At 36.9% G+C, this 22,173-nt stretch overlaps 3 protein-coding genes across 4 annotated transcripts; 2 read left to right on the top strand and 1 right to left on the bottom strand.

Annotated features, from left to right (window-relative positions):
• Positions 1–147: 147 nt before the first annotated feature.
• LOC117614130 (serine/arginine-rich splicing factor RSZ21) lies at positions 148–3,335 on the bottom strand. The gene is made up of 6 exons (XM_034342827.1): positions 3,200–3,335; positions 2,895–3,004; positions 2,686–2,774; positions 2,074–2,314; positions 1,696–1,824; positions 148–1,536 (listed from the first exon to the last, which is right to left on the bottom strand). Exons 2-6 carry the CDS (start codon positions 2,981–2,983, stop codon positions 1,530–1,532), a joined length of 555 nt encoding a protein of 184 aa, XP_034198718.1. The 5' UTR covers positions 2,984–3,004; positions 3,200–3,335; the 3' UTR covers positions 148–1,529.
• Positions 3,336–5,739: 2,404 nt separating this feature from the next.
• On the top strand, positions 5,740–11,408 carry LOC117632251 (putative potassium transporter 12). The gene is made up of 9 exons (XM_034365690.1): positions 5,740–5,997; positions 6,865–7,093; positions 7,186–7,434; positions 7,849–7,899; positions 8,221–8,481; positions 9,077–9,129; positions 9,219–9,333; positions 9,463–9,717; positions 10,176–11,408. The coding sequence occupies exons 1-9, from the start codon at positions 5,740–5,742 to the stop codon at positions 11,231–11,233; spliced, it is 2,529 nt and encodes an 842-aa protein (XP_034221581.1). The 3' UTR covers positions 11,234–11,408.
• Positions 11,409–16,740: 5,332 nt separating this feature from the next.
• Positions 16,741–21,841, top strand: LOC117632260 (potassium transporter 6-like). Of its 2 annotated transcripts, none has more exons than XM_034365701.1 (8): positions 16,741–17,369; positions 17,462–17,951; positions 18,044–18,097; positions 18,727–18,987; positions 19,081–19,133; positions 19,907–20,030; positions 20,127–20,381; positions 20,676–21,841. In XM_034365701.1, exons 1-8 carry the CDS (start codon positions 17,331–17,333, stop codon positions 21,722–21,724), a joined length of 2,325 nt encoding a protein of 774 aa, XP_034221592.1. In that variant the 5' UTR covers positions 16,741–17,330; the 3' UTR covers positions 21,725–21,841. The 2 variants fall into 2 exon arrangements, with proteins under 2 accessions (XP_034221592.1, XP_034221600.1); XM_034365709.1 differs by having other exon boundaries at positions 16,769–17,369; positions 18,062–18,097.
• The last annotated feature ends 332 nt before the right edge of the window (positions 21,842–22,173 follow it).

Raw genomic sequence — 22,173 nt, forward strand, 5'->3', positions numbered from 1 at the left:
TGTACCTTCTTATTTAATATGCGTGTGTTTTACAAAATCTTAACAATACATACAAAATTCACATATTATACAATATATTTATCCCATTTCGTATTTTACTTACTATAAAAGAATGTGAGATACTAAGATTATTGCAACAAAAATGCAAGATAGTGACTTGTCCGCCATGATCATCATGTAAAGTATGCAAAGTACTAAACCATGACATTTGTTTCATAATTGCCTTCTCTGAACCAGATCGGCATATTAATTTACAAGTCAACAACGAAAATACAAATCAAATCGAAATGAAAAATAAACATTGCAACCACCAAGTTTCAAGGGTAAGGGGAAAGATAACTTGAGGCCTGACCAAACACAAGCCAAACAGGGTTGTCATGCCTGACAGCCCTCAATGATGGATTCAGTTCTTCGGTCAAGCAACTTAAACATATTACGCGATGATTAAAATCTTATATATGCTCGCGGTGTGTGGCTTGTAGAACTGCGCAAAAATAAGAGCGCTACAAGAAGAAGATTTCAGAGGAAAGTCTTAGGTCTTGACGATGATGAGTTTGTGACGGACTCCACAAGCGAAAAAGGTCTGCAGTTCATCTCGACTCAGTGGGTAGATTAACCGACAATACTAAGTAAGCTCTAAAACTAATACCATGGATGCTCTGGCTTTCAACCATTGATAACCAGACTCGAGTGATGAGAACCAATAGGGCAACAACAGCTTCACCTTCTTCCACCAGCTAGTAGAGGACTAAGAAGGGAACGTCTTACTTACTATGACAGAAGCACTGCTGACGATGATGACACTAATATGGTCAGATGCAGCCAGGTTTCTCAAGTAAAACAAGCAGATTAACGTGCAGACAACCAAAAAGTACATGTTGTGCAGTGGTGCAGAGATGGGGAAGGCAATAAACAGCTTCATCTTCTTGAACCAGCTAACGAAAAAGGTTTATTCAGGAAGCTTTGTTGCAGAAGACTGCAATAAAAAAAGTGCCGCATGCAACCAAACTAGAAAGTACCAAAGTTTCTAGATATTCCAGTTTCACTGAACAATATGCAGAAGCAACAAGAAGTAGAATACTCTGGAGGACGCAGAGATGGGAACCATGAGCACTAAGATGCAGTAAGTGGCGAAACAAAGCCGTTTTAGCCGAAAATCACACCTCAAATCAAAACAAGCAAACTTTAGGAACCTCTAATGCAAACAATGAAATCTAACCACAAAGGACAAATTCACATAAAAATCATATATAAACAGATATAATATGGCAACTTAAAAGTAGGAAAGGGACCTCTTCAGTACGCTGAAGCGAGAAAGCCGACGCAAAACGGTGTCCAAGGCACCCCTTTTGGTGGCAAAAACACTTCGTAGAAGCAAGCCATCCAAATCCAAGTTTCTAACAAAACCCATTGTCACAACATCGACATAACTAACATGATTCTCGTCAGTTCAACCAATCCTATTAGAACTATAATATAGCAGAGATATCATCCTTTCAAGGTCATCCAGCATTTGCTCCAATTCCAGCTTAGTCCCTGCAGAAGACAAACACACACATGAATCAGCTACTCGTAGAAATCAACAAGAAATGAAGTCCTCTAATACATAACACCATCCAAAATACACTTGCTCAACCTTACATTTAACATAATTTGTAAAAAGAAACAGCAAGACATTGTACAGCCATGACTTACCCATTGGCATAAGGTGAAGCACGACGAGCAGGGCGATATGGAGGAGACCTACTGTAGCTTCGTCCACGTCGAGGAGGTGTGACACTACGACGTCGTGGAGGAGATCTTCTCCTACGCGGACTATAGCTCCTGCCACAACATAAAACATTTTTAAGTGTAATATTTTCAGAAAACTCGGCAGCCACAAGGCAATTAGTACAAAATAATTAGTAGGGTTACTCAGAATCATGAATCAAATATCACAAGTTTCAATTTGTCACATCTCATTTCTATGTGAGATGGGAAACAAAGCGCAAGAAGGATGCGGCGAAGAGCATAATTTTACCACACGATGTACAATGCAAATGAAAACAAGAAAGACATAGGTCTTCAGTATACCTGCGTCCATAACCTTCATAACTGGGACTTCTGCGGCGTCGAGGAGATGGACTTCGGCGCCTTCCGCTACCCAATCCTCGTGAACCAATACGCAAGCGACATTCACGAGCAAAATGACCAGGTTCACCACACTCATAACACTTTAAGTCCTCACCTCCACCGCGCCCGCGTCCTCCACCACCACCACGGCCTCCACTACCCTTAGAATTGTGAGAAAGCTCGACACGCCAACCATTTTTTCCTGTAGAAACAAAAATGGGAATAGGAAGCTTTGAGATGCTACGATGGTGAAGATGATAATGTTGATGATGATGATATATTATGATAATAGCACACAACTCAAACACATGGTGTACAGAATCTATCATAGAATATGATGGACATGCCTCTTCTGTGTGCCTTAACATCTTTCTCTAACAAAAAAGGGATGACGATAATAGACACGCTAACTATAAGTAATAAGTAACATGCATCTGAAACTATAGTTTAGTTCAAAAGGATGGGCCTTTGGTATCCTCAACAGGTGGAAGCTTCAACAAATTATAACTTGCAGTTGCTAAAGGAAAACTATGGTGTCAAACCAAATTGGAGTGCTAGGAGTGTCAGACAAACCATCCACAGCTTGAATTGCATCTAGAGCATCCCGGCGATCATCAAATTCAATAAACGCATATCCAGGCGGTCTTCGAGCAACCCATACACTGCGATCAATTACATAAGAAAGTACCAGCACCAATAAATCTCACTGAACCTTAAAATAACTATTGTGACTCATTCAAACAATGAAAAAGTAGAGGCATTTAGTAAGAAAGGAAAATAACCCTCGAAGAACACCGAACATCCGAAATTCATCTTCCAAATCCCTTTCATTCACTCGAGGATCCAAATTCCCAACATAAACCCGAGCCATCGTCGCAAAACCACTTTTAACCTAAGAAAACATATATATTTATACACATATATAAAACAGCAAAACCCATCAAACAAGAATAATTTATTTTCCCTTTAAACTCATCAAGGATCGAACTTTTCATCCAATAAATTAATAATACTTTGGCTTTATACTTATTCTCAAAGTCTATGATATGTGAAACGAAAGAAGAGACAAATACCATCGAAATATTACCTTGGAAAAACCGCTAGAGTATTTGAGAGATGAACGATCGGAGCGATAAGGAAAGGAATTGAACGCCCTGCGCGTGAAATCGCAGAGCTCAAATAAACCCTAGAACCAGAAGCTATTTTGCGTTTTGCTTTCCCTGCTTCTTCTTATTATTCCACTTGTGAATGTGCGTTAAGTCAAATGGAGCCCAACTGGCCCACTTTTCATTATAATTCACCAGGCCCAGCCTTCTAATGTCACCTAAACGACATGCCGTTTTTGTTGAATATTCCACAAAATGCGGCAGGTGGGAATTTATGACATCATCATAGGAACCTTACCTATCTACCAACAGGGCCGGTCCTGAAATTTTGAGGGTCTTGTGCAAAACTTTAAGGGAGATTCACATAATCTAATATAAAAATACTTTAAAAAAAATTGTCATTACTTAATGTCATAAAACAATTTTTTTATAACTAAAATTCATCATCAATTAGCATATAATAACAATCACAAATCAAATTCATAAATTTTTTAATATTTTTATTTGATAAATTCATTAATGTTTGGTAAAAAAAAATTAAGAGTTCAAGAGAAAGAAGAAGGCATGAATTTTTGTTTTGGTTTTGTTTGGAGTGGAAGAAAGCATTTTTTTTTTATATAGGAGAAATCATATGGATGTGATATATACAGGGATATGCACTAGAAATCATCTCCATCAAATACACTTTTGTGTCAATGTGTTGCACACTTGAGTATATATAAAGTTTTTATAATATTAATATATACAGTCCCGATCTCTTGGACTACAGGGGTCCAAGAGATTCTTGGTCACTCACCGTTAGATGTAAATTCAACGAAGTACAAGAGCGAGTGAACAGTTGAATTTACATCTAACGGTGAGTGACTACAAATCTCTTGGACCCATGTGGTCTAAGAGATCGGGGCTGTTAATATATATAATATAAAGTAAAAAAAAAATTTGAGGCCCTCAAAAATCGGGGGCCTTGTGCAGTGGCGCCACTTACACAACGTTAGGGCCGCCCCTGCCTACCAATAACAGAAGAATGGCCTTATAAGGCTTGTAATTAATACATGCATTTTATTTAATAAAGTTTATAGTCTAAATTATTCTAAATCATTTTAATTCACGAGAATATAGATCCAATTCGGGTGTAACAAAACGTTTCACCTTCTCATGATGTTTTTTTTCAATTCATTGTTCATAGTTCCAATGCCTTTTTTTATTCATCATCATCACGTTTATTTGGGCTTAAATCTCTAGTAAAACCCATGATTTTAACAGGACAAAAGGTCAAAAATGACCAGCGAAATAAGATACTTTTCGTATGGAGTCAGTGCATGGATAAGTGTGAGAAGTTTAGAGCAAACAGATCCTAAAAAATTGCCAAAACGGTAAATTTTTTGACCAGAAAATTCAGCTGGTTGAACAACAAAATACCAGATTCATCCTATGCTAACCAACACTCAAGATTGCTTCAGATACTGATTTAAGATTTTTTTTTTCCATTTTTTTCAGAATAAATGTCAACTGTTGTTTGTTTTAATCAGACGGTTGATAATTAACATGCATTTCCACAAATAATCAGATAATAAAATAGAGAGTGTGTGTAGATGCATGAAACCGCGGAAATGCTTTGGAGTCTTGGACCATCTTAAATATCGCTCTCCTTATTTGTAAATTGCAAAACGGTTTCAAAAATAGAGAACTGATTATCTAATTGATAGTTATAGTCCTGATTTTTTGGACTATAGGGGTCCAATAAATTTATGGTCATTCACCGTTGGATGTAAATTCAACGGTTCACTCACTCTTGCACTCCTTCTAAGAAATTTTTTTAAACCATTAAATTAATATCCAACGGCGGATGACCACAATCTCTTGAACTCATGTGGTCTAAGAGATCGAGACTGTTAATAGTTACCCTTCTTTCTTTTTTTAATATATTCTAAACTACTCTACTGTGAGCTGAGCGATAAATTAAGGTTTGTGGAATTGAATGAAAACAACAAACACGCATATCCTTAATTAACTTACCTAACTTACATTTACGATAACTAGCTACATTGACACAAAGATTTTTCAGTACAGTGAGAAGTGAGAAGTTAGGGACTGACATAGAGATTTAAAGAGAGAAATATATATATATATATATATATATATATATTTATATTAAAGAAAATATTCTATTAAGTGAACAGTTATATTAAAATATTGACAAATAAACAGATAAATTAAAATAAACAAAAAAGTGTCTGAACATGTGTACCAATAGGTGCTGAAAATCCAAGGAAAGATACCAGCATGATTTTCTTATCCAAAAAAAAAAAAGCATGTGTATTGTCGTAACCAATCATGTTTATTGCCGTTGTCCTCACTCATTTCCCAGGTTCATAAAACACCAGAGCATTAAATTTCGTGACCCATTGTTGGAGATTCATCAGAACCAGCAGAGTTTGGTTCCCAGAGCGGTACTGGCAGCAGAGTTTGATTCAGCAGAGTTTGGTCTTTTGCATGTGGGTTCTGAAGGGTCTGTGGAAACATGAAAGAAGAAGATGGGATTGTGGAGAGAAGTGAGAGGTTGGTGGTTAGGAGTGGGAGTGGTGGCGGTAGTGACTCGAGGTGGGTTGATGGAAGCGAAGTGGACTCAGAGTCACCTCCATTTTCGATGCTTTCTGAAAATATTGGCAGAGAAGGATATGGATCTCTCAGGAGAAGGCTTGCCAAGAAGCCCAAGAGAGTTGATTCTTTTGATGTTGAAGCCATGGAGATTGCTGGTGGTGGTAGCCACCATTCTAAGGTAATGTTACAATTGCTTTCAATTTCTTAAAATATTATGAAATTTGTGTGCTTTTATGTGTTATTTAGTTCTTGTTATCCATATGCTGTTAGTGTGTGTGTGTGTGTGTGTGTGTGTGAGTTCGTTTCAAATTCATGGGCATGGTCTACGATTGTAATACGGAGTACCATCTGAAAGTTCGAAACCCAAATTAATAGTCTTTATTCTTCTTGTCATTTTTTGTTACATTCTTTGACCATTAAAGAAGATGGGATATTGGCAATTTGGTATTGATGCCTACCAATGTATCGAGAAATGCAAATGGAGCGATTGAAGTGATTGGCAATTTCATATTAATCTTTTGGGAGCAATGATTACTTAACAGATGATTACTTCATTCTTTAATATGATTCGCATCCTTGGGGATTTGATAGTTTCCTGGAGATGTGAGAGGGTTTAGCTTTTGAAGCATGGGCAAGAACAGTTAATCTTAGCACATGCAGTTTATGTATGGAGTCCACAAGCTAACATCACAATTAAGTAAGGTAAGTTACAACAAGTAAAACAATACTCGAGTAAATGTCGTATATCAGCAGAATTAGGATTTGACAGCAAGTTTGTGTTGTCTCAGCATCCGTATTATCAATATGTGTTCGAGAGTGTGAAGGAAATAACATGCTTACTTTCATTCCCTTTGTGTGTAACAATATGTGGATTTGGAAGTAAATTAAAGGAAAGGTCAAAAGCTTGCCAATTATTCAAAGGTCCAGGTAAAATGAGCCTAAGCGAACAGACACCTACTTCATTTTTGCAGACAGAATTAGCTTGTCCCAGTTCTATCATGTACTCTACCTATCCATGTCTACTGACGTTTATTTAATAAATCAGGATGCTTCTGTTTGGAGCACTCTTGCTTTAGCATTCCAAACTCTCGGTGTGGTCTATGGTGACATGGGCACAAGCCCTTTATATGTCTTCGCTGATGTGTTCAGCAGGGTGAAAATCGAATCGGATGTTGATGTCTTGGGGGCTTTATCAATAGTGATCTATACAATTGCGCTTATACCCTTAGCGAAATATGTTTTTGTAGTTCTCAAAGCCAATGATAATGGAGAAGGTAAGCATTTCTCTTATTGAAGTTATTTTCTCCTTTAGTTCTTATTCTTAGTATTCTTGTTAACCCAACACTCTTTATTCTTCCAATTGTAGGAGGAACATTTGCATTGTACTCGCTGATATGTAGGTATGCAAAGGTTAATCTGCTGCCAAATCGTCAGCCAGCTGATGAACACATTTCAAGTTTTAGGCTCAAATTACCCACTCCAGAGTTGAAAAGGGCTTTGCGTATAAAAGAGACTTTAGAAAGGAGATCATTCTTGAAGACTCTCCTATTATTGTTCGTTTTGATGGGAACTTCAATGGTTATAGGGGATGGTATTCTAACCCCAGCAATATCAGGTACTTTAATGGATTGGGCATACTCCAGAAGCTATACTCAACCAAAAATATAAGTTTAAGCTGTAACTAATGATATTTTCTCTTAACACTATGTAAGCCAGATTGTTATATAGACATGAAATGACATCACTATTATCAGCCAGGGATTATTCTGGCATCTTCTTCCACTTCCTCTTCTTAGACAGGCAACCAGAATTAGGCATCCCTTCATAGTTGGAAAAAGGGCTTTCTTGACTTGATTCAGTTCATTATTGGCACTTTATAATCCCCAATCATTTACTTTGGAATTAGAACTTTTCGTTGGACCTGCCTGAACCTGCAATAATCATTTCATGTATTAAATGTGAAATCTTTTCTATTTTATCTATGTACGAGTTGAATGATACATTTTTTTTTTCTTTTTGGTTGTTGTAGTGATGTCTGCTGTGAGTGGCCTGCAGGGTGAAGTTCCAGGGTTTGGTACAAGTGGGTATCTTTTCCCTTTTGGGAACCTGTGGTTCATTTCAAGGTTCCAAGTTTCTTTTCTTTTCATGTCATTCTTTAATGATCATACATACCTAGGGCGTTGATATCAAACTGAGTTCATTTGGTGGGCCATTGATTTCTTGAGGGCAGCCTGCTTTGCATGACGCACTGGGTATAGATTGATCAGAGACAGTTATACGCCTTGAACCTACTAGACTGCCTGATAACTCTAATTTTTTGCTTGAGTTTTTTGTTTCTTTGTAGTATGTACCAATAATTGCATTTGGATTTGGCCTGTAATCTGATTGATTTTTATTACAGCTGCTGTGGTTGTTGTTTCAATCATAATCCTCGTGGTATTGTTCAACATACAGAGGTTTGGGACTGGCAAAGTGGGTGTCATGTTTTCTCCTATACTTGCTTTGTGGTTTTTCAGTCTTGGATCTATTGGAATTTACAATCTAGTGAAGTATGATATTACCGTCTTGAAGGCATTCAATCCTGCTTATATTTATTTTTTCTTCAAGAAGAACGATAAAGAAGCGTGGTTAGCTCTTGGTGGTTGTGTTCTGTGCATAACAGGTATATTTTACCTTTAAAACCTTCAGAAGTACAGGATCCACTGGCAATATTCTTATTCTTTAAATACCTCTATCATATGAGGCAGATCAGTGATCGTCTCCAACTGAAACAGATTTTGTGCAAATATTCGCTTATAATTTTAGAGGGAATGTTCTTTTTCTAGATAGTCTGGCATATTTGTAGCCAAACTGTCAATTTGAACCATTGATAAGAATTATAAGAGATTTTTCTTAAATGCATAGTCTAGATTGACAGTCTGCTAACGTAATATGCTAACATTAGGGGAAACCTGATAAGCTTGTATATCATAAAACCTACATTTGGATATTGATGTCCTGCTTTCATATCATAAGACCGATTTGTATCTTAAGCAAATTTCTTGAAATGAAATCCAAAAGCAATTGCATGTTTGAAACTTTTTGTCCATTTAGCTCATTCTTTCCACTTAGATTTGTAAATTTAACGTGACTGTTTGCAGAGCATGAATATAATATATATGTTATAATGAGAGCCATTTATTCATTTTTTTAAATAGTTTCTTTTGGATTTATAGTAAAAAGCCTGCTCAAATACATCACTGGTCATGTTTTTGCAGGAGCCGAAGCAATGTTTGCTGATTTAGGACATTTCTCTGTACGAGCCATACAGGTTGGCCAATGCATATCCATTACCTCTCCGAATTGCTTCATGAACATTGTTTAATCGAAAGTGTCCTATAATCTATACATCTTACACAGATTGCCTTCAGTTTTGTGGTGTTCCCCTGCCTTCTCTTAGCTTACCTTGGCCAAGCAGCTTACCTGATGAAATACCCTGATTCTGCGTCTAGAATATTCTATAATTCTGTGCCAGGTTACTGTTGCCAACATCATGGCTACCCATTCTTTTCAATTCCTTTCTAATTGTTTCATAGAGGAGCATCTGTTTGTATTTGGTGCCTCAGTTTGACACTTCCAGTCCCTGAATTTTGTGAACAAACAGGTATTCTTTTCTGGCCAGTCTTTGTGGTAGCCACCCTTGCTGCAATGATTGCCAGCCAAGCGATGATATCTGCTACATTTTCATGTGTTAAGCAATCCATGGCTCTTGGATGCTTTCCAAGGCTGAAGATAGTTCACACCTCAAGGAGGCGAATGGGCCAAATTTACATCCCTGTTATCAATTGGTTTTTAATGATCATGTGCATAGTTGTAGTTTCCATCTTCCAGAGCACGACAGAGATTGCCAATGCATACGGTTAAGTATCCTTTTCCTCTCTTTCCTATAATATTTGGTCAAAAAGCCAAAAAATATTCTTAGACTTTAATGAAGTTGGTTAAACTTTTCACATTCCAATGTTATGAAATTCTATGTTATAAATTTTACAAATAAGTTATGTATTAGTTCTATATGACCAAAAAAAAGGTTTCAAATTTTGAAAGCTGTAAATGATGCCAACATGACAGCAGATCTTTGTTTTCCCTCAACACGTAGTGCTTTTCTCCTGCTTTGTTTTCCAGCATGGTACTATTTCTATGACTCACCAAATTCAGTAGTGATGAGTAGTTCCCTGAATATCTATAGCACAGGATTACTGAGCTTATATCCTTCACAACAATAATGACGAGTTTTCCTAGTCGAACAGGAGTTTTAAAAATTACCAACTCTAATCCTGTAATGGTAAATTTTCTAATGCAGTTATATTATTCATGCAGGAATAGCTGAAGTTGGTGTCATGATGGTGAGCACCACCTTGGTGACACTTGTAATGCTTCTCATTTGGCAGACCAACTTGTTTCTGGCTCTGTGTTTCCCCCTTGTATTTGGATCAGTAGAGTTTATCTACTTGTGTGCAGTTTTATCGAAAATCTTTGAGGGTGGATGGCTGCCACTTGTTTTTGCCATTTGCTTCCTCTGCGTGATGTACACTTGGAACTATGGGAGTGTGTTGAAGTACCGAAGTGAGGTCAGGGAGAAGATATCCATGGACTTCATGACCGATCTTGGCTCCACTCTTGGGACCGTGAGAGTCCCAGGAATTGGATTGCTGTATAGTGAGCTTGTCCAAGGCATCCCATCCATTTTTGTGCAATTCCTTCTTAGCCTACCAGCTATCCATTCTACTATAGTTTTTGTATGCATTAAGTATGTCCCAGTCCCAGTGGTCCCTCAGGAAGAAAGGTTTCTGTTTCGAAGAGTTTGCCCAAAAGACTACCATATGTTCCGCTGTATAGCCCGATATGGTTACAAAGATATTCGGAAGGAAGATCAATATGCATTTGAACAACTTCTTGTTGAAAGCCTGGAGAAGTTTTTGAGGAGGGAGGCTCAAGATCTTGCCTTGGAGAGCAATTTAAATGATTCAGACATTGACGATGTTTCACCCAGATCATGGGATTCTGGAGTCCCAGGAGGTGATGAGATTGAGGAACTTAAAATTCCATTGATGCATAATGGAAGATTGCAAGACGTAGGAACTTCTACCTCAGAAGAAACTACTGCTGGTACAGCATTACCGTCCAGTGTGATGCCATCAGATGAAGACCCAAGTCTGGAGTATGAGCTCTCTGCTCTTCGAGAAGCAATCGACTCGGGATTTACTTATTTGCTTGCACATGGAGATGTGAGAGCAAAGAAGAACTCATTTTTCTTCAAGAAGCTAGTCATAAACTACTTCTATGCATTCTTGAGGAGGAACTGCAGAGCAGGTGCTGCAAACATGAGTGTACCTCACATGAATATCATTCAAGTGGGAATGACTTACATGGTATGATTTGTTTATGACTTACAGAATTGTCTCATTTTATTGGATATTTATTTGCAACCTCTGTGAGACTACACTGTAAGAGAATTATTACATCATAATTGGCTGCCTGTTGCCACTTTTATACAATCATCCTTTGTTGGTTATTGCAGCCCTTTACAAAATGGTCTGTGTCTTTCCCTTCTCTTTGCTTTAATTCATTTTCAACTTGGACCCCATCAGATTATCTCTTTGTGTGAATGCTTTTCTTCTTTTTAAAGCCATGCTAACATCAAAGTGATGTCCCCAAAGATTTCTTTATCTCCCTTTGCCTTGCTGAAAGTTGTGCTGCAGAAGAAGCCACTTGTTGTTGGGTCAATTTTTGTTGTCTGGTGTTTTGGCAAAAGTAGCAACCCTTTGAGTTGCATATATATTCATCTCATCTCATGTTGTCCTAGTGATTATACAATTTTTCACAAATTAATTCAAACTTTCATTTACCTTTTATTTTTAAAAATTATCCATGGTTGTCATTTGAACCAAGATAAATGATACCAATATCAAAAGTTTTTTTATTTTTTATTTTTAATACATGCAATAGTCTATACTACAAGATGAGGGGGTTTCTCACACACACACACACTACTAAGGTGTCATTGAGATTTGAACCCAAGACGACTAATTTGCAAGTTAATACCATTTTTCACTCGGTTAGACTCTGTTGGCTTTTCTTATTATAGCAATCACATAAGACCCAACTTATGCAAGTCTCAGCTTCATAATGGGCTAATTGAGATTTTTTCTCTTCTTTGTATAATACTTAATGAACAAACAAATAAGCCATCTCAGCTTAACTAATTATACTTTAAAGAGAATGAAGTGAAGATGATGTGTGGATAGACAATAGATACAGAGTTGGGTTTGCACTTTGCATCATCATCAACTGGGTTAGGGGACCAGTTGAGTGGGTGGGCCCAGCCGACTGATCTTCACCACGTGTCATGGAAGTTCATTACCTCCACCCAAACAAAGGGTGTGGATTTCGCATCACCACATGGTGACCCAGAAATGTAAGGTAGCAGACACAAAAAATTGTTTTTGTTTTGTTGAATTTGTTGGGACACTAATTCATGTTTTCTTTAACTAAAATTCATGGAAACTGAAAACTTCTTTTAAATATTAAAAGTCAAACGTTAGGTACAATTAAGAGTCTCTCATAGATAAAAGTGACCCTTATGTCTCAGAATAACTGAATAATTAAGGGCATTTTATTTCACATTATCTCTATAATCAACAAGGTTTAGTGGTCCTGCTAAAGCTTTGAAGGGTGATTAGGGCCCAGCCATTTTCAGATAATTTTATTGACCAAAATAAAAATAATATATATATATATATCGGCACGCGTATGTATTTTATGAATGAGCACCGTGGATGAAAGGAACTCTTAACGTATGGAGTGGAGGACTGAAAGTCCTTGATGAATAAATCTCATCGTGACATATGGAGGGATTGTAATTTGTAGCTTGCATTTCTTGAAAAATTAATTACCTTCACAAACTATATGCTGTCACAGCTTGAAGTGTTTCCTCTTTGGATATCCCAATATATAATTAAACCAAATGCATGAGAAGTAACTGCAGGCTGGATCCACCGTCCATGGACCACGACATTTGCTGGCCCTTGGATTTATTAATTAGAGTTGGAAACTAGTAATTAAATAAACAAACTGCTAATCCAGTCTGATCCAGCCGGTGCTTCTTGACCTAACAGTATTGTTGTGATTTGACAAAATATATATAATGTTAATTAATTTATTAATTATGCTCCTGTGCAGGTTTAATAGTCTACCTAATCTCCCATGCTGAATTATAATTTATTATTTAATTTGGATTGGTGATATTTATGTACTGCAAAGCTTGAGTTCTGGTTTTGATACTGACTCTCCCACTCAACACCTTTGGGTCTGCATGGCCCCATCCCTCCATGCGGGTGGGAGACTTCTAATTTCGCATTCTCTTCATATTTTATTCTTGCTAGGTTAAATTTGTTTTCTATATATACTACCATATAATATGATATTTTGGACACCAATTACAATATAAATTCATTACTCTTATAAAATAAATAAATGTAGAGATGAGTTAAATTCATTACAACTAGTTCTTGTCACATCCTCATGTGTGTGCCAATTGAGCCTTTCTCAATGAGTTCTATAATATTTATTTTTCTAATGAGTTAAATGTAGTTTGGAGGTAATTGTCTCGTGTTTTTATGAATATTTTTTTATTCACTTTAATTTATCGTAACTTTGATATCAGAGGTCTTAACTTGACAAATAGCAAAAATTTTGTTAATACGTGAGCATCTAACTTAAAGTCGCATTTGATAACGGATGAAGAAGTCTAATTTTCTTTAAACAATTTAAAAGTTTTCCAAGCTATGTATGGTTTTAAAATCTGCGAAAGGTGGAGAAATTTGCTGCAAAATGCTTAATGGAATTGGTAAACATCTTAATCATTTCCCAGGTACAATTATTTGTATCTATCCCATTCATGCAAGTTGCAACCCCGATTCAAGTCAATTACTTAGTCAAAGAAAACACCATTCTAGGCAAGCTAGTCAACAAACAAAAATCACCAACGTCGTACTTTTAACATTCTTGTACGAGACAATCTCATGATGAATTCCACGTTAAAATTGCAAAACTTTTTAGAGCTCATGGCTGCCTCATCAAATTTTGTTGAGGCGCACCTAGGAAAAAGTAGAGCAACGAAGGAAGACCTCTTTACATATTTGGATGTCTTTTATTGGAAACAATCCGTCAACCCATCCCATCAAATGTTTGATCTGTCTTTGCATCCCTCACGTTAATTTGGTGGAACTCAAATAAGAAAAAACGTGAGCCATTCCCAAAATTTCCAACCATGCATGATGGCACGTGTTATGGCGCCAGAAGCAGGACACGTATATTCTTCATTTCATCCCAGAACTTTCTTTTATTTTCTAAAAGAAAAAGGAAACAAACAAAAAAAGATTCAACTTTCAAGGACAGTGTGCATAATTAAAAAGGCATCCTCGGTCAAATGATGTACAAATTTAATATCATCCATCATCACCAACCATGTTTCGAACATCCGAAAAGGTAAAGGAAGAACCCAAGAGAGATCGTTGTTCCCTTATATTAGAAAAATATTTTAAGGATTGGTAACCCATAACTAGTGACAAATTATTCCCCTTAAGAAAATGCTTATTACAATTCGTTTGGTCATGTACTTGCAAGTGATTGTTAATTAGAATGAACTTCTAATAATAATAGTATTTTTATTGATTTCCTTTTCTAGGCTATTTTGATTTCTAGACACTTCCATTGTGCCTGATTAACAATTTAAGCTAGAACAATCTTCTCTAATCCATATCCAACTTGCCAACTGGCACAAACACATTAATTCTTGTCAAACTCCATAAGCTAACTCATGTTACATTTCCTTTTTTGTTTGTGTGTATAATACATAATCACGTTCATATTAGGGTCATAAAAAAAAGGAAGAAAAAAATGCATAATCAAAGGATATATATATCTATTACTCAATCTCCAAGTTTCCCAAACCCCAACTTTTTTCCTTTTTACTAAAAGGGGGAAGAGAAAGATCAAATTACTTTCTTTTTAAGGTAGAAAAACGTTATACCACTCTCCAAATGTTAAGAATCTATGGGTAGAACTTGTCTTTGAAAACTGGCTTATAAGAGAAGGGTCCATGAGCTCTTAAATCACTCTATGATATGCAACTTAATCCAGCCTATAGGTCGCCCATTCCACTCATTTTTATAAGAGAAGGGCGTCTATGAGCTCTTAAACCACTCTATAATATGCGACTTAATCCAACCTATAGATCGCTCCTTCCACTCATTGGCGACACTGGCTCAGTTGAGTGGAATTGGGCCCAGTTGCTTGGTTAAACCAAGCTATAATATAATATGTTAAGAACCCATGGGTAGAACTTGCCTCTAAATACTAATTTATAAGGGAAAAGTGCTCATAAACTCTTAAACCACTCTATAATATGCTATTTTTCCAATATAGGATATTGAGTTCTAACACCAAATCCCACTTTGTGCATCACTAAATGGTCTAATAATGTTAAAATTGACTCCATAAGGCTTCCGAAGAATTGAAAATGAGGATATTTTTGCATGACATCATTGTTGGCAAATATTTTTTGTCTCTTTACAAGTTAATTAGTTGATGGAAAAACTACGACTTACATCGCCTCTTCAGAATTGGGAAGCACCAAAATTGCTTGAAATATCATGAAGAGGTAATTAAACTTTAGCTTAGAAAGAAAGCATTAACAATCCATATTAACTTGAAGCAGCTAAAGGGTGCTTGCGAATGAGCAATTGAGCTAGCCGTACAGCTAGTTGGCCAAATAAAGCCATAAAGTCCGAAAAAAGTTGTTGCGTCTAATAATAATATCCTAGCAAAACCCCCCATTAATTTCAACTTTTTTTTTTTTTTTTTTTCGTGGTGCAAAAGCAAAAGCGAAAGCCATTTAACTTTTAAGACACCACCCCAAATTGAGGCGCGGAATGATTCTGTGCAAGATTCCCACTGCACTGCAGATACAAAACAAATGGGAAAGAATGGCATGGAGGTCTTCTTCTTCTTCTTTTTAAGCCTTTTGAAGTTTCCTATCACACACACTTTGGCATTTGCTTATTAAGAGTGATAACCTATCAAACACTACACGTACGTGTTGCGTTTGAGTCAAACTCCCAACTTGTTTAAATCCATTGGCTTGACAAAATATTCACACCATCAAAGCCTGAAAGCTGCCTGCTCTTTGTATTATTATCAATTCATTACTTTTATTATTCAGCTTGACCTTTCTGAACCCACCACGCAAAATTGCGTCCAAGATTTAAAATCTTTATATATGGAAATGATAATCACAGAATTATGAGTCACATTATAAACCTTTCAACTAACATCAAGAAAGTCAAGATTCATGTTTGGTGGCTGCCTACAGCCTAACAAAAATATATTTCAGAAAGTAACTATTGAATTTAACAGTCATTTCACACACACAAAAAGGTCACAAAACATGTTAAAGATTATCAAATATTGAACCTTTGGGCTCTTCCCAGAAATGGAAAGCGATAATTTATTCTTCTGTTCTCTTTTTTCTTTTTTTCTTTTTTTCTGAGGAAGATTCTAAAAAAAGATCGGATTTTTATGGTCAGAAATAATTAACTTGACATATAAATTTAATGCGTTTTTCAGCTGATATCAGTGTGTCAGTTATCTTCACCAGAGGCATTTACTGGGTCAACTATCTGGAAAAATTACAAAAGGCATTATTATAGATTCGGAAGCCTCAGCAGAAATTTGTCTGCTGGAATTCGGAGAAGGCTGCCACTTCACCACTCTCTCTGTCTCAGAGCCAAGTGCCCTTTAATTTACTCTTTCAGTGAGAAACCATAAAAGCCCAGAAACGCAAAAATCCTACCAACTGCAATAATACAAAAACACACACACTCTCTCTCTCTCTCTCTCTCATTGTGTGTCTTTCGCTTTCTCTCAGAGATGCTTGACGCCAAATATTCTAATCTCTTTTATATTACTGAATACTTTGTAGAGCCACCATCATCTTTGGCCTTTCGTGCTTGTTCTCCCTTGTTGGTTGTTCACCTGCTGTCTACATTTTCTTCTTTAAATTTATTATTTAAAGACACAATCTTTTTCTCGCGGCCTAGTTAAACAAAGAAGTTGTTTTCGCGTGTGTGTGTAACGCTCTCTTTGTGTTCAGTATTCTCAAAAACCTTTCCTGGGGAGGCGTTTTCGTTGAGTCTCTTCTGTTTTTTTTACAGAGATTAAGAAAGGGGGATTCTTTTTGAGATTACGAGGCAACCCATCAAAGATTCAGAAAGTCATTGAGTAAATAAACAATCTCATCGGATTTTTCCTATTAATTAAACCCAAAAAAAAAAAAAAAGAATGCGTGTTAAGTCTGTGATTTTACTCAGAATATAAACTGGGGAAGGTGTTTTTGCAAATGGGTTTCATTATTTTTCTCCAATCTAAGGCAACAATGGCTCTGTTTGACTACTGAGAGTGAGACGACCCACCATGGATCCGGAAACAGGGATTTATAAAAATCATGTAAAGGTGCAATTTTTTCTCTGTTTTCATATTTATTTTTCGCATTGAAGAATAACCCATTTCATTGTAGTAATCAAATTGTTGTTTTTTGGCCACAGAAAGAATCATGGAGAACAATTCTGACTCTGGCTTATCAGAGTCTTGGTGTTGTCTATGGGGATTTGAGCACTTCACCTTTGTACGTGTACAAGAGCACATTTGCTGAAGATATTGAACACTCAGAAACCAATGAAGAGATTTTTGGCGTCTTGTCCTTCGTATTCTGGACCCTCACTCTGGTTCCACTTCTCAAATATGTGTTTATTGTGCTCAAAGCCGATGATAATGGCGAAGGAGGGACATTTGCTTTGTACTCGTTGCTATGTCGTCACGCCAGAGTGAGTTCGTTGCCCAATTGCCAATTGGCTGACGAGGAGCTCACTGATTACAAGAAGGAAAACACTGGCTCGTCGCTACAATCCAGTTTCGGGACGAGGTTGAAGTCCACTTTGGAGAGGCATAGGGTGTTGCAGAGATTTTTGCTTGTTCTGGCCTTGATTGGCACTTGCATGGTGATTGGTGATGGTGTCCTCACACCATCTATTTCTGGTAATTTTTGGTTTCTGTGCTTGTGGGTTTTGGATAAAAAGGTAAAATTTTGTGTCGTTTTGATAACTGGAACTTGCTTTAAATTGGTGCAGTATTTTCTGCGGTTTCAGGGCTGGAGTTTTCTATGTCCGAAAAGCATCACAAATGTAAGATAGTTATTTTTATTTTTTCCCAAATCTCTTTTGGAACATTGGCTGTATGTTAAGAGCTTGAAGATAATTGGAACATTCTTGTTTAGTAGTTTTCAACCTGAATCTCCCTTCCTCTGAATTGCTGGGATTAAAGGCATAGCTTCGTCCAATTTTTTCCAACTTGTTAAATCGCCAGCTTTTTTCCCTCTTTCCGGTGCAGCTCATCTTCACCAATCTTAATTTACTTCTATTTCAAAATAATTATGATCTTCTTCTTACTTTAATTGTCTTAGTTGTCATCCCCGAATTGCCCAGAATTCAAGTACTTTCCATAAGTCATTGTAGATCTTTCTCAAGTTTGAAGTTCTGAAGTAACTACCACCACTACTGCTTTAGACTTGCATGTTGTGTTATTTGCACTTCCAGTCTAGTAAAATTTTCATGCCAATACATAGCTTTGAAATTTGTTCAGATGAAATGTGTTGTACTGTTGGTTCTTTAACTTGACAAGTTTTGGTGTCTGCCTTCCATTAATCTCATTGGGTGATTGATTGGACAGTTTGATTTCACTCTTCTTATATAAAATAACATGGCTACTTTGCATTTATACTTCCTCCTCAAAGTTTGATAAATTTTTTTGGCAGATGTAGAAGTTCCAATTGCATGCATCATTCTGATAGGCCTGTTTGCACTTCAGCATTATGGAACTCATAGGGTTGGGTTCTTGTTTGCTCCTATAGTTCTGACATGGCTTCTGTGCATTAGTGCAATTGGTCTTTATAATATACTTCACTTCAATCCGAGTGTGTACAAAGCACTTTCTCCACACTATATGTACAAATTTTTAAAGAAAACTCAGAAAGGAGGCTGGATGTCCCTGGGTGGAATCTTGTTGTGTATAACAGGTCAGTATGTATGGATAGGATTGACTTGCATATGTATGCCGTGACAAGCAAAGTGGTTTGCCTGTTTTTCTGATACACTTACTAACATTCCAGGTTCAGAAGCCATGTTTGCTGATCTTGGACACTTTTCACAATTGTCAATCAAGGTACATTATTTAGAAAGCTCAAAACTATAATACAATTTGATTATGAATTAATTTAGCATGGCTTGTTATAACTTATATTATCCAGAAATGGAGTTTATATGGTAGTATTGATAATGCATTTGTATAATTGTGGTTCAGTTGGTCTGTGATAGTTAGTGTCTGCTTCGCATATTAGTGTTGTATTTGTATGATGGAGACTTTAATTTTGTGCCTCATCTCAATGAAGCTGTTTTTTATGATAAATATTTTGGAAATTAGGAAAAGATAAACGTCGCACCTGCAGAGTTTATATCCTGATGCAGTTTAGTGCCTTTTCTAAGTATTCCTCATAGACATGTGTAGCTGTAATCATATTTGGGTGCAAAGCAGATACAACAGAAGTGGTTCTTTTGACTTGGTGAATTAGAAGTCCGGCCATCTTTTCATAGTAAATTCCGTTAAAGCAACACATCATGACTAGTCAAAGGCAAAGCTAATCTTGGGGTTTCCTTCTTGCTATGTCATGTATCAGCTCTGTTTTACTTTCCAAGAGGAGAATCTTGGCCTGCTCGATTTTTCTCCTGGAAAAGAAGAATAACTTTTCTACACTTGCTTTTTTAGTGATTTTGTTTTGATTGTCCAAGATATGCGACATTTTTCAAGAATATTTTCTTATAAGTTATACCAGATAAGAGTGCAGCTTAGAACTATGGCACTCATTTGTGCTCTTATTCATCCTGGTACCGTTATCAAAATGACCACTTTGTCTAATAGATGTTCGCATTTTTTTGCAGATTGCTTTCACCTCTTTGGTTTATCCAGCTTTGGTTTTAGCATACATGGGACAAGCTGCCTATATATCTTCACATCACACTGTTGGAAGTAATCCTAAGATTGGATTTTACGTATCTGTACCAGGTAAACATCTTGATTTTTTTTTTTTAGCAGGAAGTTTCTAGATTTGAAAAATATGCAACTTCTTAGCTAATCTGGCACCCCTCCACTACTTCTCAGAGAAATTGAGATGGCCTGTTCTGGTAATAGCTGTACTTGCTGCCATAGTAGGAAGCCAGGCTATCATCACTGGAACTTTCTCAATCATCAAGCAATGTTCTTCTCTGGATTGCTTCCCAAGAGTCAAAATAGTCCATACATCATCCAAAATCCATGGTCAAATTTATATCCCCGAAATCAATTGGATCTTGATGGTGTTATGTTTGGCTGTTACTATTGGTTTCAGAGACACAAAGCGTATGGGTAATGCTTCAGGTATGAAATTATTCACAAATTAGTAAACCAATGAATGCTTGATATTTCCTGTTACTTTGCTTCATAAACTTTCTTGATCTCACAAATTAGCTACTATTTTAGCCACAGCCCTAATCATGTTTTTATTGGATGTATAATAGTAACCAGGCACATCCTTAAGCATATTTTACTGATCATGTATTTCATGCTTAGTACAGGCTTCTGCATCTATTAGCTGGATTAATCATTTAGTTATCCCACATATGATGATGCTTGCATTCCAGTTAAATTACCCAAAACTTTTATGTGGAACAGGTTTTGCAGTTATCTCTGTGATGCTGGTCACCACCTGCTTAATGTCCCTAGTTATTGTCCTATGCTGGCAGCAGAGTGTCTTTGTTGCAATTTGCTTTGTGATCTTTTTTGGCACAATCGAAGCTCTTTACTTCTCTGCTTCTCTTGTTAAGTTCACTGAAGGAGCCTGGGTTCCTGTTGCTCTTGCTCTCTCTTTCTTCATTGTCATGTATGTTTGGCACTATGGCTCAATCAAAAGGTATGAGTTCGAATTACAAAACAAGGTCTCCATTAACTGGTTGCTCAGCCTTGGTCCCAGCCTTGGAATTGTACGAGTTCGTGGGATTGGCCTCATACACACTGACCTTGTATCTGGAATTCCTGCAATCTTCTCCCACTTTGTGACCAACCTTCCAGCCTTTCACCAGGTCCTAGTTTTCCTCTGCATCAAATCTGTCCCAGTTCCCCATGTTAGACCTGAGGAACGGTTTCTAGTGGGCCGAATTGGCCCTAAAGAGTACCGTCTCTATAGGTGCATTGTGAGATATGGATATCGTGATGTTCACAAAGATGACATGGAATTTGAGAATGATCTCATGTGTAGTATAGCAGAGTTCATACGCTCAGGAAGCCCTGAATCCAATGTTACAAGTGAAGATTTGGGGAAGGAAGATGATAAAATGACAGTTGTTGGGACACGTTCTACTCATGCAGATGGGATTCAGATGAGTGAGCATAGCAGTGAAATGAACGAATCAGTGCATAGAGAAATAAGGTCACCACCCCCGACACAACGAAGGAAGAAGGTAAGATTCATCGTTCCAGAGAGTCCGAAGATCAACATGGGTACAAGGGAGGAATTGCAGGAGCTAATGGAAGCTAGGGAAGCCGGCATTGCATACATACTTGGGAACACATACATGAATGCGAAGAAAGGATCTAGTTGGATGAGGAGGTTTGCAATCGACTACGGATATGAATTCTTGAGGAGGAATAGCAGGACATCCAGCTATGCACTTAGCGTACCACATGCATCTACTCTGGAGGTGGGCATGATCTACCATGTTTGATTTTGATTATACTAAAATTATAATGTAAATTGTACATCTTTGTAAAGTTGTGCAATAGTTGAAAGCCGATGCATTATATATAGTGGTCGAAAAAAATATATCCCAGCAATTTAGTCACTTTCTTGGTACACAGGGCTTGTTCATCATCCTCCTTTTTGGGTTTGTGAGAGGATAAAGAACTTGTGTAGCTTTTTTTTTTTTTTTTTTTTTAAATTTATTTATTATATATTTCCTTTGGATTGAGAGAAGGGACTTGTTCAATAGGATTGTCAAAATAGTAGCAAACTATAGATTCCTCAAGTTCCTACACATATCTCTTTCTTCTTACCCTGTTCTTGAATTTATTTCTTGTACAAATGAGGCATCGTCAATAGCACCAATTGGAACACAAATGTTTAAAAGCTATTGATGGGCTAGAGGCTCTTTTGTAAGGGGGTTCGTTTTGGGTT

This window comes from Prunus dulcis, chromosome 1 (assembly GCF_902201215.1).
Source record: "Prunus dulcis chromosome 1, ALMONDv2, whole genome shotgun sequence".
In the NCBI taxonomy this organism is placed as follows: domain Eukaryota; kingdom Viridiplantae; phylum Streptophyta; class Magnoliopsida; order Rosales; family Rosaceae; genus Prunus; species Prunus dulcis.